Source organism: Embiotoca jacksoni, unplaced genomic scaffold, assembly GCF_022577435.1.
Source record: "Embiotoca jacksoni isolate LCO1_2020_lvr unplaced genomic scaffold, fEmbJac1.0.p SCAF_10, whole genome shotgun sequence".
NCBI lineage: Eukaryota > Metazoa > Chordata > Actinopteri > Embiotocidae > Embiotoca > Embiotoca jacksoni.
Window position 1 is genome coordinate 19,955,881 of NW_027185230.1, and position 23,650 is coordinate 19,979,530.

The 23,650-nt window shown below is 39.0% G+C and overlaps 1 protein-coding gene across 1 annotated transcript in view; it reads right to left on the reverse strand.

Annotated features, from left to right (window-relative positions):
- Positions 1-7,896: 7,896 nt before the first annotated feature.
- Positions 7,897-23,650, reverse strand: part of bmpr1bb (bone morphogenetic protein receptor, type IBb) — a 51,293-nt gene continuing 35,539 nt past the window's right edge. The window contains exons 4-14 of the mRNA XM_069172523.1: positions 23,603-23,650; positions 14,649-14,802; positions 13,590-13,692; positions 13,197-13,299; positions 11,653-11,746; positions 11,425-11,569; positions 10,827-11,019; positions 10,070-10,367; positions 9,773-9,948; positions 9,532-9,662; positions 7,897-9,054 (exon numbers count right to left, since the gene is read on the reverse strand). The exon at positions 23,603-23,650 is cut by the window's right edge and continues 257 nt beyond it. Coding sequence (XP_069028624.1) covers positions 8,929-9,054; positions 9,532-9,662; positions 9,773-9,948; positions 10,070-10,367; positions 10,827-11,019; positions 11,425-11,569; positions 11,653-11,746; positions 13,197-13,299; positions 13,590-13,692; positions 14,649-14,802; positions 23,603-23,650 — 1,571 coding nt within the window. The 3' untranslated portion in view covers positions 7,897-8,928. The remainder of the gene's footprint in view (positions 9,055-9,531; positions 9,663-9,772; positions 9,949-10,069; positions 10,368-10,826; positions 11,020-11,424; positions 11,570-11,652; positions 11,747-13,196; positions 13,300-13,589; positions 13,693-14,648; positions 14,803-23,602) is intronic.

Below are 23,650 nucleotides of genomic sequence, written 5' to 3' on the forward strand. Positions count from 1 at the left end.
TCATGTTTCAGACGACATGCTATAGTATGACTTTTTTATCATGTTTCAGACGACACGCTATAGTATGACTTTTTTTTAATCATATTATAGACGACATGTTATAGTATGACTTTTTTTTTATCATATTATAGACGACATGCTATAGTATGACTTTTTTATCATGTTTCAGATGACATGCTATAGTATGACTTTTTTTATCATGTTTCAGACGACATGCTATAGTATGACTTTTTTTATCATGTTTCAGATGACATGCTATAGTATGACTTTTTTATCATATTTTAGACGACGTGTTATAGTATGACTTCCGTTCAAGTTATGGAAGCCAGCATAGTGGTGCACCTGTCAGCGTTGTTGTCTCTCAGTCTGAAGGTACCAGGTTTAATTCCCGCCTGTAATGTTATATGTGGAATTTGCACATTCCTGCAAAACTAATAATCTAAAAGTAAAGTTTGTCATGTATAATATGTAGTCCATAATGTAAAACATTACATTCATGCAATAAGCTGTTTCATTCTTTTGCTTGCACTTTGCAGTTTTATTTTTTTCAATTTAGAATATATGTATAAAGTCCTATCTAAACTCTTTTTGTCTTAACTTGAAGAAAAACATTATAATTAAGAATTAAAACTGCAACCTATAACTCCACCGTCCACAAATATTCATTCAAATGTGGCCATAATTGCCATAGACATTATTCGGATAGTAGATATACGTGTTTTTAAGGAGGTCTGCAGTGATATTAAATATCTTCCTGTAATGTGTTGTGGATGCAAAACTTTTTCAATTTCTCCAAATGTTTCAACTTCTTCAAAAGTTGAATCACCATCAACAGGTGGAATCTGAACCTTTAGTAACAACCTTGGTGAATTTAGTCACCATTTTTGGCTATTCACACATGTACTTAAACGAACTCCTCCCACAGATTTTTTTTTCGGACCGACTTGAAATTGAGTCTGTGCACTCTGAACATGTTTGGAATTAGAAGTTATCAAAATTAATTTTTTTAGTCGATCGGTGTGCCAGTGGCATCGTGGACAAAAAGTGACTCAAAAGTCATGCTATGGCATGTTGTTAAAAAAATAACTGGCATTTTCAAAGTCAGAAATTACTAATGTCCTTTTTTGTAAGTCATGACAAAAGGTGGGAATTGAACCCCAAACCTTCTGGCTGAGAGGCAGCAATGCTAACCACTGCACCACCAATTTTCCCAGGAGTTAGGCAGCATTGTGACAAATCTTTGGCTCACTGCAACCTGTACCTCCACCGTCCACAAATATTCATTCAAATGGACCAAAATTGCCGTAGACATTCTTTGGATAGTAGATATACGTGTTTTTAAGGGGGTCTGCAGTGATATTAAATATCTTCCTGTAATGTGTTGTGGATGCAAAACTTTTTCAATTTCTCCAAACGTTTCAACTTCACTAAAAGTTGAATCAGCATCAACAGGTGGAATCTGAACCATTAATATCAACCTTGGTGAAGAAGAATCTTTTATCTGTTGAGTTAACCAGACTGTCGGCTGAGTCTCTGGAAGCTCTGAGTGAACTCCGTGATACACTTTCTCCTGCCACGATTCATTCTCCGGTGCCGAAGATAGTCCTGCGGTCTACGACGCCGACTCCCAGCTGGAAACGACCTCATGAAGACACGGGTTCGAGCCCCGCCGAGGTAACACAACACACATGGTTCACGGTTTACCCGCCGAGGTAACACAACACACATGGTTCACGGTTTACCCGCCGAGGTAACACAACACACAAGGTTCACGGTTTACCCGCCGAGGTAACACAAGGTTCACAGAGGGCAAGTCCCTGTAAGGGTAAGCCACAGCCACAAACAAAAGGTAAAAAAAAAAAGTCCAAAAGAGACTTTTTTTTCTCATTGTGTACTGGTTGAGTTGCTTCACAGAGAAGTAACTTGAGGCTTGTCAGTTCAGAAAGAGGTCATACTCCAAAAAGTCATAAAAAAGTCAAACTATAACATGTCTAAAATATGTCGTCCAAAATATTATTAAAATTTTTTTTTTTTTTTTTTTTTTAAAGTCGTACTATTGCTTGTCGGCTAAAATATGGGAAAAAAAGAAGTCATTATAGCATATCGGCATAACTTTTATTTTTTTTTAAAAGTCATACTATAGAATGACTTCTTTTTTTTTTTATCAAATTTTGGATGACATGCTATAGTAGGACTTTTTTTTATCATATTTTAGACGACATGTTATAGTAGGACTTTTTTTTATTTTTTTTATCATATTTTAGACAACATGCTATAGTGTGACTTTTTTTTAATCATATTTTAGACAACATGCTATAGTGTGACTTTTTTATCATGTTTCAGATGACATGCTGTAGTATGACTTTTTTTTTATAATTTTGGATGACATGCTATAGTATGACTTTTTTTTTAATCATATTTTAGACGACATGTTATAGTATGACTTTTTTTTATCATATTTTAGACGACATGTTATAGTAGGACTTTTTTTTATTTTTTATCATATTTTAGACAACATGCTATAGTGTGACTTTTTTTTAATCATATTTTAGACAACATGTTATAGTATGACTTTTTTTATCATATTTTAGACGACATGCTATAGTATGACTTTTTTTTTATCATATTTTAGACGACATGTTATAGTATGACTTTTTTTTTATCATATTTTAGACGACATGCTATAGTGTGACTTTTTTTTAATAATTTTGGATGACATGCTATAGTATGACTTTTTTTTTTTATCATATTTTAGACGACATGTTATAGTATGACTTTTTTTTTATCATATTTTAGACGACGTGTTATAGTATGACTTTTTTATCATATTTCAGACGACACGCTATAGTATGACTTTTTTTTTTATCATATTTTAGACGACACGCTATAGTAGGACTTTTTTATCATGTTTCAGACGACATGCTATAGTATGACTTTTTTATCATATTTCAGACGACATGCTATAGTATGACTTTTTTTTTTATCATGTTTCAGACGACACGCTATAGTATGACTTTTTTATCATATTTTAGACGACGTGTTATAGTATGACTTCCGTTCAAGTTATGGAAGCCAGCATAGTGGTGCACCTGTCAGCGTTGTTGTCTCTCAGTCTGAAGGTACCAGGTTTAATTCCCGCCTGTAATGTTATATGTGGAATTTGCACATTCCTGCAAAACTAATAATCTAAAAGTAAAGTTTGTCATGTATAATATGTAGTCCATAATGTAAAACATTACATTCATGCAATAAGCTGTTTCATTCTTTTGCTTGCACTTTGCAGTTTTATTTTTTTCAATTTAGAATATATGTATAAAGTCCTATCTAAACTCTTTTTGTCTTAACTTGAAGAAAAACATTATAATTAAGAATTAAAACTGCAACCTATAACTCCACCGTCCACAAATATTCATTCAAATGTGGCCATAATTGCCATAGACATTATTCGGATAGTAGATATACGTGTTTTTAAGGAGGTCTGCAGTGATATTAAATATCTTCCTGTAATGTGTTGTGGATGCAAAACTTTTTCAATTTCTCCAAATGTTTCAACTTCTTCAAAAGTTGAATCACCATCAACAGGTGGAATCTGAACCTTTAGTAACAACCTTGGTGAATTTAGTCACCATTTTTGGCTATTCACACATGTACTTAAACGAACTCCTCCCACAGATTTTTTTTTCGGACCGACTTGAAATTGAGTCTGTGCACTCTGAACATGTTTGGAATTAGAAGTTATCAAAATTAATTTTTTTAGTCGATCGGTGTGCCAGTGGCATCGTGGACAAAAAGTGACTCAAAAGTCATGCTATGGCATGTTGTTAAAAAAATAACTGGCATTTTCAAAGTCAGAAATTACTAATGTCCTTTTTTGTAAGTCATGACAAAAGGTGGGAATTGAACCCCAAACCTTCTGGCTGAGAGGCAGCAATGCTAACCACTGCACCACCAATTTTCCCAGGAGTTAGGCAGCATTGTGACAAATCTTTGGCTCACTGCAACCTGTACCTCCACCGTCCACAAATATTCATTCAAATGGACCAAAATTGCCGTAGACATTCTTTGGATAGTAGATATACGTGTTTTTAAGGGGGTCTGCAGTGATATTAAATATCTTCCTGTAATGTGTTGTGGATGCAAAACTTTTTCAATTTCTCCAAACGTTTCAACTTCACTAAAAGTTGAATCAGCATCAACAGGTGGAATCTGAACCATTAATATCAACCTTGGTGAAGAAGAATCTTTTATCTGTTGAGTTAACCAGACTGTCGGCTGAGTCTCTGGAAGCTCTGAGTGAACTCCGTGATACACTTTCTCCTGCCACGATTCATTCTCCGGTGCCGAAGATAGTCCTGCGGTCTACGACGCCGACTCCCAGCTGGAAACGACCTCATGAAGACACGGGTTCGAGCCCCGCCGAGGTAACACAACACACATGGTTCACGGTTTACCCGCCGAGGTAACACAACACACATGGTTCACGGTTTACCCGCCGAGGTAACACAACACACAAGGTTCACGGTTTACCCGCCGAGGTAACACAAGGTTCACAGAGGGCAAGTCCCTGTAAGGGTAAGCCACAGCCACAAACAAAAGGTAAAAAAAAAAAGTCCAAAAGAGACTTTTTTTTCTCATTGTGTACTGGTTGAGTTGCTTCACAGAGAAGTAACTTGAGGCTTGTCAGTTCAGAAAGAGGTCATACTCCAAAAAGTCATAAAAAAGTCAAACTATAACATGTCTAAAATATGTCGTCCAAAATATTATTAAAATTTTTTTTTTTTTTTTTTTTTTAAAGTCGTACTATTGCTTGTCGGCTAAAATATGGGAAAAAAAGAAGTCATTATAGCATATCGGCATAACTTTTATTTTTTTTTAAAAGTCATACTATAGAATGACTTCTTTTTTTTTTTATCAAATTTTGGATGACATGCTATAGTAGGACTTTTTTTTATCATATTTTAGACGACATGTTATAGTAGGACTTTTTTTTATTTTTTTTATCATATTTTAGACAACATGCTATAGTGTGACTTTTTTTTAATCATATTTTAGACAACATGCTATAGTGTGACTTTTTTATCATGTTTCAGATGACATGCTGTAGTATGACTTTTTTTTTATAATTTTGGATGACATGCTATAGTATGACTTTTTTTTTAATCATATTTTAGACGACATGTTATAGTATGACTTTTTTTTATCATATTTTAGACGACATGTTATAGTAGGACTTTTTTTTATTTTTTATCATATTTTAGACAACATGCTATAGTGTGACTTTTTTTTAATCATATTTTAGACAACATGTTATAGTATGACTTTTTTTATCATATTTTAGACGACATGCTATAGTATGACTTTTTTTTTATCATATTTTAGACGACATGTTATAGTATGACTTTTTTTTTATCATATTTTAGACGACATGCTATAGTGTGACTTTTTTTTAATAATTTTGGATGACATGCTATAGTATGACTTTTTTTTTTTATCATATTTTAGACGACATGTTATAGTATGACTTTTTTTTTATCATATTTTAGACGACGTGTTATAGTATGACTTTTTTATCATATTTCAGACGACACGCTATAGTATGACTTTTTTTTTTATCATATTTTAGACGACACGCTATAGTAGGACTTTTTTATCATGTTTCAGACGACATGCTATAGTATGACTTTTTTATCATATTTCAGACGACATGCTATAGTATGACTTTTTTTTTTATCATGTTTCAGACGACACGCTATAGTATGACTTTTTTATCATATTTTAGACGACGTGTTATAGTATGACTTCCGTTCAAGTTATGGAAGCCAGCATAGTGGTGCACCTGTCAGCGTTGTTGTCTCTCAGTCTGAAGGTACCAGGTTTAATTCCCGCCTGTAATGTTATATGTGGAATTTGCACATTCCTGCAAAACTAATAATCTAAAAGTAAAGTTTGTCATGTATAATATGTAGTCCATAATGTAAAACATTACATTCATGCAATAAGCTGTTTCATTCTTTTGCTTGCACTTTGCAGTTTTATTTTTTTCAATTTAGAATATATGTATAAAGTCCTATCTAAACTCTTTTTGTCTTAACTTGAAGAAAAACATTATAATTAAGAATTAAAACTGCAACCTATAACTCCACCGTCCACAAATATTCATTCAAATGTGGCCATAATTGCCATAGACATTATTCGGATAGTAGATATACGTGTTTTTAAGGAGGTCTGCAGTGATATTAAATATCTTCCTGTAATGTGTTGTGGATGCAAAACTTTTTCAATTTCTCCAAATGTTTCAACTTCTTCAAAAGTTGAATCACCATCAACAGGTGGAATCTGAACCTTTAGTAACAACCTTGGTGAATTTAGTCACCATTTTTGGCTATTCACACATGTACTTAAACGAACTCCTCCCACAGATTTTTTTTTCGGACCGACTTGAAATTGAGTCTGTGCACTCTGAACATGTTTGGAATTAGAAGTTATCAAAATTAATTTTTTTAGTCGATCGGTGTGCCAGTGGCATCGTGGACAAAAAGTGACTCAAAAGTCATGCTATGGCATGTTGTTAAAAAAATAACTGGCATTTTCAAAGTCAGAAATTACTAATGTCCTTTTTTGTAAGTCATGACAAAAGGTGGGAATTGAACCCCAAACCTTCTGGCTGAGAGGCAGCAATGCTAACCACTGCACCACCAATTTTCCCAGGAGTTAGGCAGCATTGTGACAAATCTTTGGCTCACTGCAACCTGTACCTCCACCGTCCACAAATATTCATTCAAATGGACCAAAATTGCCGTAGACATTCTTTGGATAGTAGATATACGTGTTTTTAAGGGGGTCTGCAGTGATATTAAATATCTTCCTGTAATGTGTTGTGGATGCAAAACTTTTTCAATTTCTCCAAACGTTTCAACTTCACTAAAAGTTGAATCAGCATCAACAGGTGGAATCTGAACCATTAATATCAACCTTGGTGAAGAAGAATCTTTTATCTGTTGAGTTAACCAGACTGTCGGCTGAGTCTCTGGAAGCTCTGAGTGAACTCCGTGATACACTTTCTCCTGCCACGATTCATTCTCCGGTGCCGAAGATAGTCCTGCGGTCTACGACGCCGACTCCCAGCTGGAAACGACCTCATGAAGACACGGGTTCGAGCCCCGCCGAGGTAACACAACACACATGGTTCACGGTTTACCCGCCGAGGTAACACAACACACATGGTTCACGGTTTACCCGCCGAGGTAACACAACACACATGGTTCACGGTTTACCCGCCGAGGTAACACAACACACAAGGTTCACGGTTTACCCGCCGAGGTAACACAACACTCAAGGTTCACGGTTTACCCGCCGAGGTAACACAAGGTTCACAGAGGGCAAGTCCCTGTAAGGGTAAGCCACAGCCACAAACAAAAGGTAAAAAAAAAAAGTCCAAAAGAGACTTTTTTTTTCTCATTGTGTACTGGTTGAGTTGCTTCACAGAGAAGTAACTTGAGGCTTGTCAGTTCAGAAAGAGGTCATATTCCAAAAAGTCATAAAAAAGTCATACTATAACGTCTAAAATATGTCGTCCAAAATATGCTAAAAAAAAAAAAAAAGTTGTACTATTGCTTGTCGGCTAAAATATGGAAAAAAAAAAGTCATTATAGCATATCGGCATACACAAAAAAATCATACTATAGAATGACTTTTTTTTTTCCATATTTTAGCCGACATGCTATAGTATGACTTTTTAAAAAAATTTTTTTATCATATTTTGGATGACATGCTATGGTATTACAGCCCAGGCTGGAATCAAACCCAGAACCTGTTAGTTGTTAGTCAACAGTGCTAACCACTTACATGATGCATACCTTAAAGTAGTATTTGAACATATTCAAGTCTTCAGGACACAGTTGTTTTATTGGGGAATGTTATCCTCATACACGGCCATTAATCACATATGTACAGATTAAATAAGGCACGTGCCATATCGGAGAAGTCGACGGGACGTATTCTGTACACAGATCAAAAACACATTTTAACATCCAGCAAGGCAATAATTAATAGATTTACAGATCAGCTTTGTACAAATAAATTGTCAGTGGAAAGAAGAAACATGGAGGGAGAACAAGGCCTCAGCTGCAGAGGCCTGAAAGACAGTTTGGAGCAGAAGTCTTAGTTTACTATTGAAACAAAATATACTCAAAATACTATATAGAACAACATTATATTTCCTGTTTTTGCAGGAAATTATTTTATTAATGTAATCTTACACTGATTTTTTTTTTATAATAATAATAACAATAATAATGAAAATAATCACAATAATAATAATAATAATAATAATCCACTTTTGACAATGAGGTCACTGAGCATGAATTTTTCTTTGGATGGATGACAGTCACCATGGATGGAGCTGACAGTGAATTCTTGATAATATAGTTCACAGTCTGCTGTGATATCACAGCATGCAGTGACTGAGTCTTAAAACACACGCATGCACGTACGCAGGCAGGTGTGACAGTACAAAACATATATACATATAGAATACTGCTATATGGCTTTAGAGGAGGAAAAGCAGGACCTTCCTCTGTACTATTCAGAGGGATTCTGGTCCTCTCCTGAAAGGATCCCTCACCAACTGGACAGTCTGGACCCGACAACCAGCTTTCACAGAAAGCACAACCTGAACACTTGGTCTGAGACAGAGGTGGCTCAGACAACAGAAGGCCAGATCTCCCTGGAACTAATACATCTTTTTCTTCTTATTTTTGTACTCCACCGTGACCATTATATCCATCACTCACTTCCCCGTCAGCTTCCTTCCTTCTGTCATTCACAGTCTTCTCTTTGTTCCCTTTTCTTCTGTTGGTCCATGTAAGTGGCCTGTGCCAGTGGCAATGACAAGTCTCTGGGTGATGAGAGCGTCTCTCCAGCTCTCTGTCACAGTTTAATATCTTGGGACTCTAACATCTTCGCCAGGGTCTTCTTCACCCTCAAGGCTGTGAGGCGAGAAGCCGGGTTGTGAGCCCAGCACTCCGACATGAGTTTCCCCATCTGTCGTAGACACTAAACACACATATACATAAGAATACAACAACATTCAACTTGTGACAAATGGCTTTATTAAAGATCATAGACTATTTTAAAATGGGCTCTGAGTTGTAAAGAAAGACATATATAATCCATTTATTAAGGACTTAACATAAAAAAAGCTAAAAAAAAAAGCTAAAAAAATGTTTTTCATTGATTAACTTTTCATAAGACTGTTAGTTGTGATGTTTGAAGTTCTTGAAAATATGTGATTAAAAAGTCACACTATAGCATGTCGTCTGAAATGTGATAAAAAAAAGTCACGTCATCCAAAATGTGATAAAAAAAAAAAAAAAAAAAGTCTGTCATCCGAAATATGATTAAAAAAAAGTCTGTCATCTGAAATGTGATAAAAACATTTTTTTTTTAAAAGTCCTACTTTAGTATGTCGTCCAAAATATCATAAAATATGCATTTTTAAGGTCAAATAAAAGAATCAAAAAGATAAAATACCTCATCACTGCTCCAGCGATTGGCAAATGAAGGCCTTTGTTTCTTAATGCAGACGACTTCCCTCATGTCCTCGTAGGACGGATCGGTGGGCACCAGGTCGTGATAGGGCAGCTGATACTCCTCCACAATGCCTGCAGGAAAAACAGGTACGAGTGGGAATCAGTAATCATGAATACGACACCTAGACATATTGTATGCCAGATGATATTCAAGTTAAAACTGGAGATTTTTTTTTCCTGACCTCCAGAGATGCACCGTCGGGCCATCTCCCAGACGATGAGGCCAAAACTATACATGTCAGCCATTATGAAAGACTGGAAGTAGCTCCTGTTCAGGGTCTCGTCCAACACTTCAGGAGGCATGTAGCGCTTCGTACCAACTCGCAGGTTCGGAGGGATATCGACTTCATTGGTGTCACTGTGACAAGGAGGAAAAGCAGATATGGGTTAAAGATATTTCTGCATCATTCAGGAAGTCTCCCAAGATTCCCCTAAACTGTATAAAAGTGTGTTGAAAAGCCCAAAATGTATGTTGTTACCTGTTAAACTTGACGGCCAGCCCCAGATCTGCAATACAGCAGGATCCGTTCTTTTTCACCAAGATGTTTTTACTCTTCAGGTCTCTGTGTGCGATGGCGGCTTTTCCCTGCGTGCCGTAGATCTCTGTGTGCAGGTGACACAGGCCGGATATGGAGGAGTAGGCCAGCTTCAGCAGAGCTTTGACGTCCAAGGTGTTGGACTTGAGGTAGTCGTATAAAGATCCGTTCTCATGGTAGTCTGTAATCAGGTAGAGCTGAGTCCAGGAGCCGGTTCCTTTGATATCGGCTGCTATGAATCCTGGGGGTTCGACGAAGAGGATTGAGAAGTGGATAAACAACACAACATTTCGATCACTTTTTGGGGAGATTTGGTGGACCGGTGCTCCGTCCATGCAGGTTTATCTGACTAACAAGCCAACATTCACTTTATGCCCGTTGTGTATAGGTGACAGAGGAACTAGGTGTTGCTTTTCTTTTCTAACTTTTCATTTTCATGTGTACAACTCAATGCTACACTATCAAAGTCTCGCTGAAGTGTGATCTTTATTATTATTTTGCATCTCGGCAGCCAACTTTTCCCTTCCAGTGTAGCTGTTCAACACAACTTGAAATACATTTTGATTTCTGCAGGTCTCAACAATAAAATCTGAATCCACAACCACGGATCTTCTCCTAAAATCACCCCGAGACAGAAAACCTTTGCCTTGGGCTAAATGCAACCAAAGATAGTCGTTAAAGACATGTAATATGAGCTCACCCAGTATATTGTCATGTCTCATCAGGAAGGTCTGATAGATTTCAGTCTCTCTGAACCAGCTCTGTTCCTCAGTGGTGAAGAAGACTTTGACGGCCACTCTCTCTCCTCTCCATTTGCCCATCCACACTTCTCCGTATCGCCCTTTTCCGATCTGCTTAACCATCTGAATCTGCTTGGCGATGGTTCGCTGCACCTGGTCACAAATTATGATAAGAACAACAACAATGTTTTACTACAACATTTCCCTTTTAACATTTCAAAAGCTTAATAGGATTCACTGGAAAACTTTCCTTCTTGTTGCTTTTTGTTGTTATTTCTGTGATAGGCACTTAAAATGAACTTTTTATGTTTATGTGGGCATTCTGTCCTAAAGTACAGTCAAGATTTAAAATGATTGTTTATAGACTTTTAAGAGAATCATACCTGATGTGCTTTGTAAATTTCTTCAAAAATTATTCCAAGAAAATTGTGATAAAGAAAAAAAAAATACATGTATAAAACATGTAACGGTACTGCAAAATGTTGAGACTGCAATATTTCATGGTAATGCGAAGTGGGTTTAAGGTGTTGAAGCAGATGTGTAGAGAGTTTTTCTTACCAGTAGGGGGAGTCCTGAGCCAGAGCCAGACCCGACGCTGCGGGAATGCTCGATCAGGTCCCTCAGAGACTCCCCAGGGGGAATGTAGGTCTCATCCTGCTCCAGATCAATACTGTAGCTCGGCTGGGACTCCTGCCGTTTATATCTGGCACAGAGAGGTGACGTGTTCGGTGACTGAACATCTGGAAGTGCAACTTTGTTGAAATGTGTACGGGGCAAGTTTCTTACTTGAAATAGCAGAAGGCCAGGATACCAAGACTGATACTGCAAACTGTGACTGTAATGAAGAGAGCAATGTACTGGATACTGCGGTCCACATAATCTAAAAATGTCAAGAGAGGTAAATATGAGTTAAAAGTTATCTTTATTATTCTACCATCCTAAAACATGAATGGATGTCAGTAAAACTAGAAGTGATGGATAGGTGGTGACAGTCTTTTGTTCGCTCTGTTATCAGCTCCAACATCTTCCTAATTTTCATTGGCTTGGACAAGCTTCTCCTCTTCCTCCCCTTCCTCCCCTTCCTCCCCTCTGATTCTGCCCCGCTCTCCCTTCACAGTGTTATTGATCACATCCCCTTCCTGAATCCCACATATCAGGTGTCACACTGACATCGCTACAGAAACCCCACAGGCCTAAAGCAGCGCTGGGACTCTCGTCTTTCTGCCGTGGTCCTGTCAATCAGACACACAAACACCGATGCCCGAACACTGGGGAGTATCCTGCACACACACACACACACACACACACACACACGCACGCACGTACACACGCACGCACGTACACACGCACACTTGAGATACTTCACACACAAACACACAATAAGAAGGACAAGTGTACAGAAAAGGTTGCTATGAAGTTACCACAAGTCAAATGAACCAGCGGATTATTTAAATTTGAGTTATTCCAGATTGATATATTCGGATGACAAAACAAAGGCGAACTAAATACATATAATCATTAACATTTTCGTGGTGCACAACCTGAAGTATGACGGTAGAAACAGCACTTGTTGTTGTGCAGTTTTCTGTGAGGGATATTTGAAGTTTGAGGTTGTTTTGATCGTGAACTACAGGTTTGTTTACAACTCAGCTGATGCTGCGATCACTACTTTCTGGCCCTCACATTTTGTTGTAGCCACGCTGCCGTGTCCTCACGTCACAGAGAGCACTTTAGTGGGAACAGTGTTATCATAACTGATAGAAAATGTTGGCCAAAAATATGTAAAAAGATCAGAAAACTTGACAAATCAGTTTGTCGCTGTTTGCGTGAAGGTCAAACTGAAGTTGGTGAATCTGTGTAAAAGCATAACGCTGCATGTATGTGACAGAGACTCAGAGAGACAAAAACAATGTGTGTGTGTGTGTGTGTGTGTGTGTGTGTGTGTGTGTGTGTGTGTGTGTGTGTGTGTGTGTGTGTGTGTGTGTGTGTGTGTGCGCGTACGTTGCGGCGTGACAGATGGACAGATATCTCACATCCGTCCTGAGGCAAGAAACTGAAGCAGGCCCTGGGGAGAGGCTGTCCTTTTCATTAGAGGGTGAGAGAACAAGCCCAATCTGCAGGCTCTGTTTCACCTGCCTCTCTCTCTCTGCCTCCCGGACCAGCATGCCACTCGTCTCCGGCACCACACTGTGGTTTGTAACACTTTAAACTGTCACTACCCATCACCAACCCAGTGTGGCCTGAACGAGCCCAGTCTAAAAGCCCCACACGCCTTAAAGTGGGGCAGGATTTCACTGTGAAAACCTGTGAACAAGCGCAGTCTGTCTCACCTGACGTCATCAGTGGAGGAAACGTGGGATGTAAATCCCTGTTGCAGTAGTCCTGATCCCTGCAACACTCCAGAGCTGTCCTCAGGCGAGCGTTCCACGTGTCCTTACACACACATTTAGAAATGTAAGCAACATTCATTTCTACATAACACGAATACAAACAGAAGGTGACTGAATATCTCAAGCCACATTTATTCCTCACAGTAGTTTGCAATACAACAGAGGCATTTCCGTTGTGTACAAAGACAGCTGGCTGGAGAAGGTGGATTTAAAAAGGTGTCAAAGAGCAGCAGTGAGTCAAGGAAAGCTCATGAGGACTTGATGTCTCATGAAGAAGGACATACTGCCGTGTGCACATGAACTCACGTACAAAGTCACCAACAGTAAACTTACTCTGCACTGGAACTCGGAGCCGGTCCGTCCCAAACAACCTGCAGTACGCACAGCAACACCCCCCTCCTCCTCCTTCACCATAGTGAAGCAGTACCCATCAGTCCTGTCAAAACACACAAACCATCCCATAAATCATCACTGTCGGCATTACTATAGATGTTAGGTTTGGTAGGGATCGATGCCATGTTACTAAATCTGATCCCATCTTTTTGAGATTAAATCCTTTTAAATAACCTCAGCAGATGTATTTTGCTCTCAACTAGTTAATAAACTGTAAACAGAAAGTCGGATTACATATTTCACCGAGTGTAAAGGATATTGGTAGTTTACTAAACCAAGAACTGCCGTCCAATTATTCCTGTAATTAAAAATAATATCTAATACAATATAATATCAAAACAATTAATTGGAATCAATTTCAAATTGATTAATCTCTTTAGTTATTAATAAAGCAAAATCTAGAATAGTCACTGATTCCAGCTTCAACAATGTGAGGCTTTCTGCTTTCCTGTCATTGTGATTTGAATATGTTTGGATTTCAGATCAAACAAGCAGTTTGAAGAAATCCTCCTGAACTCGGCTCTTTGGAAACTGGGATTAGCATATTTTCTGACATTTTTAGACTAAACAAGATTAGGTGATTAGGTGATAATGAGAATTAGTAGCTAACAATTGACATTGACATTATTGACAATAAATTATATTTGTATATCCATATCTTCGTATATTATAGGCAACTATATACATGACCCATAAAACTTGCACTGTGTTCATCTGGCTCTAATAAAGTGGATTGGCTCAGTGTTAATAGGCTGTGCCTCAAGAGGCTTTAGGGATTTCATTAAAGAATGTAGTTCGTGTAAACATTTGTGTTGGAGGTCTCACGGCTAATTACTTTGAATAATTATTTGTATTTTCTTTTAATTGCCTTAATAAAGAGTTATTGTATAGTCTGAGCGGGAGAGCGTGTGTGTGTGTGTATGTGTGTGTGTGTGTGTGTGTGTGTGTATGTGTGTGTGTGTGTGTGTGTGTGTGTGTGTGTGTGTGTGTGCTTCCTACATGCAGGTGTTGTTGCCTTCGGGGCAGTGGTGGTAGCAGTGGCACCAAAGCATGTTCTGAACTGAAACTGTGGCTGCGCTGCTGCTCTCCTCGGCCCGGCGCTCCGATCCTCCCTTCCACCCGTTCTTCAGCAGCATGGTGTCCAACAGGTTGGCTGTAATGTGAATACAGAGAGAGAGACTCAACACCACGGCAAACCAAACACTCAAAAGATCTAAACAACATTTGTGCTAATTTTAAATGTTTTTTTTTTACTATATTTTCAAAAAGTGCATTAGAGCTGTGCCTCTCTTTGCACTGTTGCCATGGCAATACAAGTCACAGAAAGCATGAATGTGTGCTTCTGAAAGCCACCATGCTGTTCTGAACTGGACTCAATGTACCTGCATGAAGTTTGGAACCAGAATAACACGACTCACCAGAAAGAGGCCGTGCTGTGGTGTGTGTGTGTGTGTGTGTGTGTGTGTGTGTGTGTGTGTGTGTGTGTGTGTGTGTGTGTGTGTGTGTGTGTGTGTGTGTGTGTTTCTGTAAGTAGAGTTTCTCTCAGTGAGAGTTTTACATGTGAGCCTGCTGATCATTGTTTTACAGATACAGGCTCTGCAGGTCTGTATCTGTCCAAAAAATACAGACTTTCAGAGCCTGTATGCTTCAATATTATTTCTTTTTTTCCGGGTTTATCCCTCTTCCACAATAAATTAAATACCCCAAAGCAACAACAGAATCTATTCTCACAGTATTGTGTAAAATTTTTATTCTCAAGAGTTAATTTTTCACCGACCTGAAATTATAAATCATTAACATGCAAGCTGATATTCTGAAATAAATGAAAAATATTTCAACCAGTCTGATACAATGCATGAATGACCCACTGTTATATCAACCTTGTTCACAGTCAAATATTTACACAAATACGAGTGAATTATTTGAGGACAGTAAATATACCTCATGTTAAATAGTTATATTATTCATTGAAAATTATTTTTCGGCAGTGCTGCTTCTTTTCATCCCTAATATCCAGTGGCTGAAGGTGCACACAATCTATCAATGGAAAATAAAACCAGTTCTGACAGCAACTCATCCCTGAAGACCTCTGTGGTCAGAGAGCTGAACAGTGTTGTGCCACACTAGATGGATGTCTTCCTCTCACTCTGTCCAATTTCATTCCCTGTCTTTCTCTTCTGCTCTCATTGTTATATTTGCAGCATATTATCTTTAAGTATATACTAACTGCAGGTGTTCAGGAGCAGTTATTCAGTTATATATTTGCACTGAAAATCCTAAAATCATGTTTATAAACTGAATGCAAAAGTGATCACACACGTGCAAAAATAAACTTTGAAATCTACACGTTAGGCCCTAGTGTCAATCAAATCCAAGAAAAGCTTCCCTTGACGGGTTGCATTATAAAAGGTGTAAGTAGATCTAAGCGGTGCGACAGCCTGAAAGCCAACAGCCATTGAAAACGAGGACATGAGTAATCCTCCAGAGGACTCCGCGATGAAAAGGCTAAATCAGAGTTCAGTATAAACACACGGATGTTCTTTAAGTGGTACTCCGTGTCCTTTCAACCTAATCTGTGTTGCTGTTTCTGTCAGAGGGGAAGTTTGTGGAGGTGTTGAGATCCTCCCTTCAGTGGCCTTGGTTTCTGTGTCACATCTGTTCCGCAAGTGTGAAAAAAAACAATGAATGTTTGATGATTTTCAGCCATTCAGATGCATTCTGTCCAACTCAGATCGATTTCATATCAACTTTTCTATTGGCGGTAAGTGAGTGAAGAAGATATGAGCGGGTCAGTCCAGAAAGACGTCGAACAGGAAGGGGGAATTGTGCTTTGTTTGGAGCAATGGAAAGAAAAGGCAGCGCGATGATCAACAGCTGACTTGTTGAACTGAACTCGGTCTCAGAAGTTCATAGCAGGAAGCAGTTATGTCTCCAAAATATCATCATCTCCCTCTTTGACGTAAACTGTCTCTCCCAAACCACAGAAATCGTATGTAGAGCAGCTGATGTTTTATTATTCTCCAAGCAACTTATTACAGCCAAAATTACACATCACCAGGATCCTTTTTTCTATGTGACAATTATCTTTTCTTCACAGACTAAACTAGTTGGACTCTCATTTACTATCATGTTTGACATGAAGGTCTTTGTCCAGGACGTAAGAGTTTGTCATGTGTGGTATGTGGACAGGTTCACCACAGCAACAGATTATTAAAGAGGCTGTAGGATGTGAAGACAGCGGGAGTCTTAAGGCAGAGGTCATCTCTGTTACACTACACAGAGCTGCTCTTCCTGAACTAAAACAACAAGGTGATAAAAACAAAATTATATCATCGAATTACTTTATAATATTACAGCCATGACCCTGAAAATAGACACTCAATTCATAAGTTAATAGACTTAATGGGTAAATGAGATAAAAGATTCACTTATTATTATTGATCCGCCACACTAGTTCATCGTCTGTCATACATGTATAGTATGTATATTTATAACTGCTTCTACACGCATACACAAACACACATACATACAAACTAGCTGTGTCAGCGACGTGGCACACTCAAGGTCACCCCGAAATCTGATCAGCATCCCCCACACATTCCACAGGCTGCACACACACACACACACACACACACACACACACACACACACACACACACACACACACACACACACACACACACACACACACACACACACACTCTCACTCTCTGGACAGTTGGAGTGTAAATATGGTGAATTTCTCCAGCTGGAAAACCTTCAGTCACAGCTCATCACCATCACTGCATCTTTGGCCGTTTCCATGCTGGATTCAGCTTTTCCAAATATATCTGCATTAGTGACGGCAGCTCATCTGCTGTCTTTGTGACTGTTTCTCATCTCTTTTCATTTCTGAAAGCTGTGACTGAACACTCTCAGCGTGGGCTGTGAAACATCCTCCTGGGAATTAACATGGAAATTCTCCCGTCAGATAAGATGTTTCTTATTTTATTCAGTTTTCACTCTGTCATTTTGAATATTGCATTTTCTCACATCTTTTTCCCTTTGTTTGTCTATTGTCTATTGTTATGGTATAACTTGTGATGGTATATTTCATGGAGCCCTAAAGTTTAGGTTGACTCTAATTTATTGTTTTCCAAATTAATTCAAACTGCTTTTAGGAGTAAAAAGGAACCAAAACTGACACAACCTTAATTGTTGTAAAACATTTGGATGTTAATCTACTGGTTATTTTTTTTCTCCAAAGGAACATGCTCAGTGCATTTTTATGCTGCACACATGTCTGTAAGACACTTTCTGGAACCGCCAATGGATAAAAATACAATAAGCGAAGAGCGTAAAAACTATTTCATCAAGTGATTTCATTTTTTCCTTGAACATCAGTTCTAACAGTAGTTTAGTCTGAAACCATGCTAACATACCTGGATGACCAGCGTAGGGTAAGAATGGAGCCCAGGAAGTATGTGAAACATTTCAAAGACAGGATCTCGGAGGTCTCATTGCACAGCATGCAGGGAAATAAGTATCTTGTGTACTGTTGTACAGTGGAAGCATCTGAAAGTGTCATCTTTTCATTTCTCAATCATAAGATACAGCTACATGATTTATGATAAACCATCTCATACATGAAACTAAGTTAAGACATTGACAGTCAATAAAAATAACTGGAAATCAATGAAAGTAAGAATATCTGTATGAAGTGTTCCAATTAACTCTGTTGTTTCACAAGCGCAGACATCGCAGCACTGCAGGCATTTAATCTGTGAGCGGTGACCTTCACACACACTGTTCACTGTTTGTCACAGATAGAGAGGAGGACATGAGAGAAAAGGGAGATAAGTTACTCCAGGTGGCCGTGATAAATCACCTCCTCAAAGGAGGCATCTTCCCCAGTGTCTCCAGAGTGCACTCTGACCGCGAGGAGGTCACAACCAACCTCCAGAGAGGCCATACATCCTCCTCCACCCTACCATCTCACCCTCATTCCTCTTAACCCCCTGCGGGCTTCAAAGGCCGCTGCCACATGAGACACTCACACATGTGCAAGTATTGTACGCGCACACACAAGAAACGTGTCCGAGGAGTGCATTCCACGCCATCTCCACCCACACCGGGTCATCTGCTTCCACTGTGCAGCGTCCAGCAACCTGTTCTCCGTTTACTGGCCGTGACCAGGATGTCTTTGTGAGGGAATAACACGGTCGCTGTGAAGCTCCAACCAGCCGCAACAAAACCGCCACAACAACTTTAAGGAGGAAGACCTGCCTGCTGTTGATTCTGCTCCATAATGGACTTCAACCCCAAACCTGAAAAAAACCACCTCTTCACTCAGAGATTCACACTGGCTGCAGACAAGAAATGTTACACATGAGTGTGAATTCAGCAGAGAGCTGCTATATCCACAACAAAATACTCAAACACAGACAGGCATGTGCACAGATACTGACTACTTTATTCACAATAGATACAAAGAACAGAGACTGACGCACGGCAGAAAAGGGAAGATTGTGTGCAGAGATTATTTAACTTTACTGAAAAATCATAGAAAATCTGGCATGGATGCATAAATCTACCTAAATACCTAAAATGTAAAAAAAAAAAAAGGTGATTGAACTTTAAACTTTAGTTCTCTCAGAACTCCTGTGATTGTAAAAGGTTCAGCTCCGTATAAACCTGCATGACAATTAACAAATTGACATGTTTATGTATATTCTTTTATAACGTCGTCCTTGTGAAGCTCCATGTGACTGTGTGAATATATTTTTCCTTTCCCAAGTAATTCTGAATAAACACGAAACCAACTCGACAAAATAAAAAACAAACTTTTACACGAAGTTAAATAAAACACACGCTGAATGTTTTAACTCAGCAGCCACAGAGAACACACGTAGAGACACACACACACACACAGACACACACACACACACACACACACACACACACACACACACACACACAGACACACACACAGACACACACACACACACACACAGAGACACACACACACACACACACACACACACACACACACACACACACACACACACACACACACACACACACACAGACACACACACACACACACACACACACACACACACACCAACCAACACACACATCATGAGACACAAAACAGGTGGAGATGCACACACACACGTGTGTGTGTGTGTGTGTGTGTGTGTGAGTGTGTTCACTGTGTGTAGCACTCATCTCTACACACTACCTCAATGCTCTTTCCAGCAGATATTTACTTAACATTGTCTACCCATAATTCCCATCAATGCGTCTCACTGCTCGTCTATCGCTCCATGTGGTCTGGACTTACTGGAAGAAGCCACAAGCCACCGAGTACTGCTGGGCTTCATTACAGACATACTGAGAGACTACAACTATAGCACCACCACAATATGTCACTTTACCCCACAATGGAGCTGTCAAAAAACAGTAGGTGGAGGCTTCTGTTTTTACTCCAGGTTGTTCAAGGTTTCTATGTAACCTACTCACAAATATAACTAACTTTAATTACACAAACACACTGGATGCAAGACTTGAAATTGTAAAAAGAGAATCAAAGATATTTTGGGGGAAATAATGCTGATTTGTTTTCTTGCCGAGGGTTATAAGAGGATGAATATCACTCTTAGTCTGTCTGGTAAATATGAAGCTGAAGCCACCAACCAGCTAACTACCACAAAAACTGGAAACTTGTGAAAATAGTAGTCTGGCTGTGTGTAAAATCTACCTGCTGCCACCTCTGAAGCTCATTCATTAACAGGTTAGTTGAGGGTTGTATTTATCTTCTCATCTCACCCTCCGTAAGGATATGAAGGTGCATATTTTCCAACTTGATTACCTTTTCTTTTTTTTGATTTTAAGGTTGAATATCTCCAACTTTCCAGCTCTCCATGTTTTTGTTGTGAACTAAAACTACTCGTCTGTTTTCATGCACAGGGAAAGCTCTTAAAAACAACTAGAAGACGTCTAGTTTTCCTTTCAGTTCTAACTCTGAACTCACAAAAAGTAGTCAGACAATTCCAAATGTCATAAGGCAGATGAACATGGTGCACATGAACAACTATTAAACAAACACAGCTTTTGCTCCCGAGCCTGTCCACTGGACCGGCACATCTGCTCGGGGATCAGATTCTGTGAGAGGGAACCGTATCCACATCCTGACAGGAAGCAGCACACAGAAGGCGGAGGGAGCCGGTCCTGCCGAGGACCAACTGCTGCTGTTTTGTACTGCTGGACCGCTCCGCCACGTTACACTCTGACCCGACTCCACAACACGCAGCTCCACACACATCTTCCAAAGGGTGCATTCGTGCTGCAGAAAGGGTCAGGGTTTCAGTATGTCCTTGCAAATTGTTGAGGAAACCTTTGTTAAATAGATTACTTCATGAGTTTGGAATCATAATGTTCAGTTTTACTTTGTGTTAACAGTCACATAAAAGTCTTCTATGAGCATCTAAAAAAGGCCTCATCAATTTAATACCATTAAGGCTGGAAATGATGAAATATCCAGTACCAGAAATTATTCTACATTAACTCGAACTTTTTTTTCCTAATATTCTGTGCTATGTGTTTACAGAACAAATATACCTGCGCTTACAGAACATCACAATCATTGTGTTTTCACCTGAAAGTTAAAACTCCTTTATGGTCACGTAACAGGAGCAGCAGAAAAGAAACACGTGTTGACAAAGACAATATTCCTCTGAATGCTCCTTCACAGACACAATGACATTGCTGCAGATAAAAAGCTCCTCAGTGAGCCCTGTTGTTAAACATTATGTCCGTCCTGAAGACCAGAGGAGGGATTTAGTGGAGTAAAGTGAATTTGGTGTTGGCTTTCTCTATTTTTCCATCTTTCAGCCATGCACACAACATTGAAACTTCTCACGTGCTCTGAGTTTGGTTCATTTGAAGTGTATATTAGTGTTGTAAGTGATGGGCCATGCTGGGTGCGACTTTCTCCTTGACCAGTTGCAGTGGAATCAGCGGCTATGGCTCAGACACGTTGGGTTTTAATGGATATTCCACGTTAGGCAAAGCTAAATCAAAATCGAGATAGAATAAATAATGAATAATAATGTCATTTTCATAACAGTTTTATCAAACAACTGCACCAGATTCTTCATATTTCTGCAGCATTTCCAACAGATGAATGGGGCCAGGCAGAACTAGTCTATTCTCCATAAACCTCACCAGCCTATAGAAACAGGTGGCAAATGGGCCGTGTGACTCAGATTTATGGGCAATCTCCCACATGTTTAACTCATTTGGGTGACTTACAAGAGATCAGATCACAGAGGAAACAGAAAAAGGTAACTAGTTGCTAAAGTATTGGAGAAAACAACTGGAGTTACAGAGGAAGAACAAAAGAGCTTTCGTATGGAAGTGTTCCAAGCGGCTTCATTTCATCTCGTGTCTGTCAGTCTGCACTGACAGAAATAGGCAGAAACTTCGCCTCTTCTTAGTTAGTTGTGCGACAGTTGCAGCAATGAGAATTAGCGTAACTCTTCAGAGGCATTTTTTGTCTGAATTTCACTCCATCTTTCCACATCCTTTATTTGGTAACTGACTCTCAAACTCAGAGAGTTTCAACTCTTAGCTCAGTCTACACAAAGAAGAGTACGGGGAACTTCTCTAAAGAAGCATTCATCAGCAGCTGAGGTATTTCAGGACCAACTGTGAAAGTTACATTTAGCTCTGAACCAAACTGTCTGTATGGGATTTTACAGCTGGTCTTTAGTTTTGACACAATTTCAGCACAGCATGGCTTTGTACCAGGACTCAAATGACTGTGTTCTAATGTGAAGATAATTATATAGTTTTTCATCATCACATTACATCACTGCTGCATTCAGTTTCAAATGAATCAATCACAATTGTGTGAATATCCTGTTATAACTTTGATCTGAACAGTTTTTACTGTATGACAGCAAAAATAAACAACTTGATAATTGTTTGTCAAAAGAGTAAGACACTATCATAGAATTATATTTAATGTATACCAAGATGTGGCCAAGACAGCATTAGGAGAGCATAAATAGTTTAAATTCACGTCGTGACACACCATCAATCATTTAAAGGAAATCCAGTCACATGCTGAACTTTAGGTTCACAGCATTATGGGTTATTGTGTGGATTCACTTTTTCATGATTGCCATTATTTGGTTGATAAAATGTTAGAAAATGTCCAATACAGTTTCTTAAAGGCTGAGTCACATTTCTTTTTTTGTTCAATCAAGAGTTAATTTGCCAAAAACATTCAGTTTACTATGATTCTAAAATCGACTGATTAATATACCGATTATTTCTGATGAAAAGTCCAACTGGGAAATTTTGAGATCATGAAGTACAGAATATATGTGTAACAGGCCAACTGAAAGAAATAGTCTTTAAATATGCGTACATTAAAACTTTATTGACCAACTATCGGTCTCCGCTTTCTGATCAAACCAGAATAAACGTGTCATCTTCTTGATGGTGGGAGCTTATCGACCCTCCAAACTGGTCATAACCTTACGGGGCACCGTGACCCTGTTGGCATTCATCGTAAAAGACAACTGGCTGTCCATCTTCAAACAATTCAAAACACGATCAGGGGGTCTGCGGAGGGGAGGGGAGGGGACGGGGGGCAGATAAATGCACACCCGTTCTCATGGTAGCCACTGTGGAGATCATAATAGCTTTTGCTCATCATAAATACCGCAGAGCAAAAAATAGACGGATAACCTCACAGCGAGCACGATCAACCTGTCAGCTTATAATACTGTCAATAAAACGAGAGGAGACGTGCTGCTCACGCAGCCAGCAAATAAAACTCGTTAGCATGAATGCAGATACGCAAGAAGAAAACACGTCTGTGACACGAAACCATAAAAGATAAAAGCAGCAGGACAGGTGACACATGAAAGTAGTGAGAGCTGCTGTGCAGCAGTACTCACCATCCGACCCACGGCTCAGTGATGCCAGTCCAGTCACCAGCAGGACAA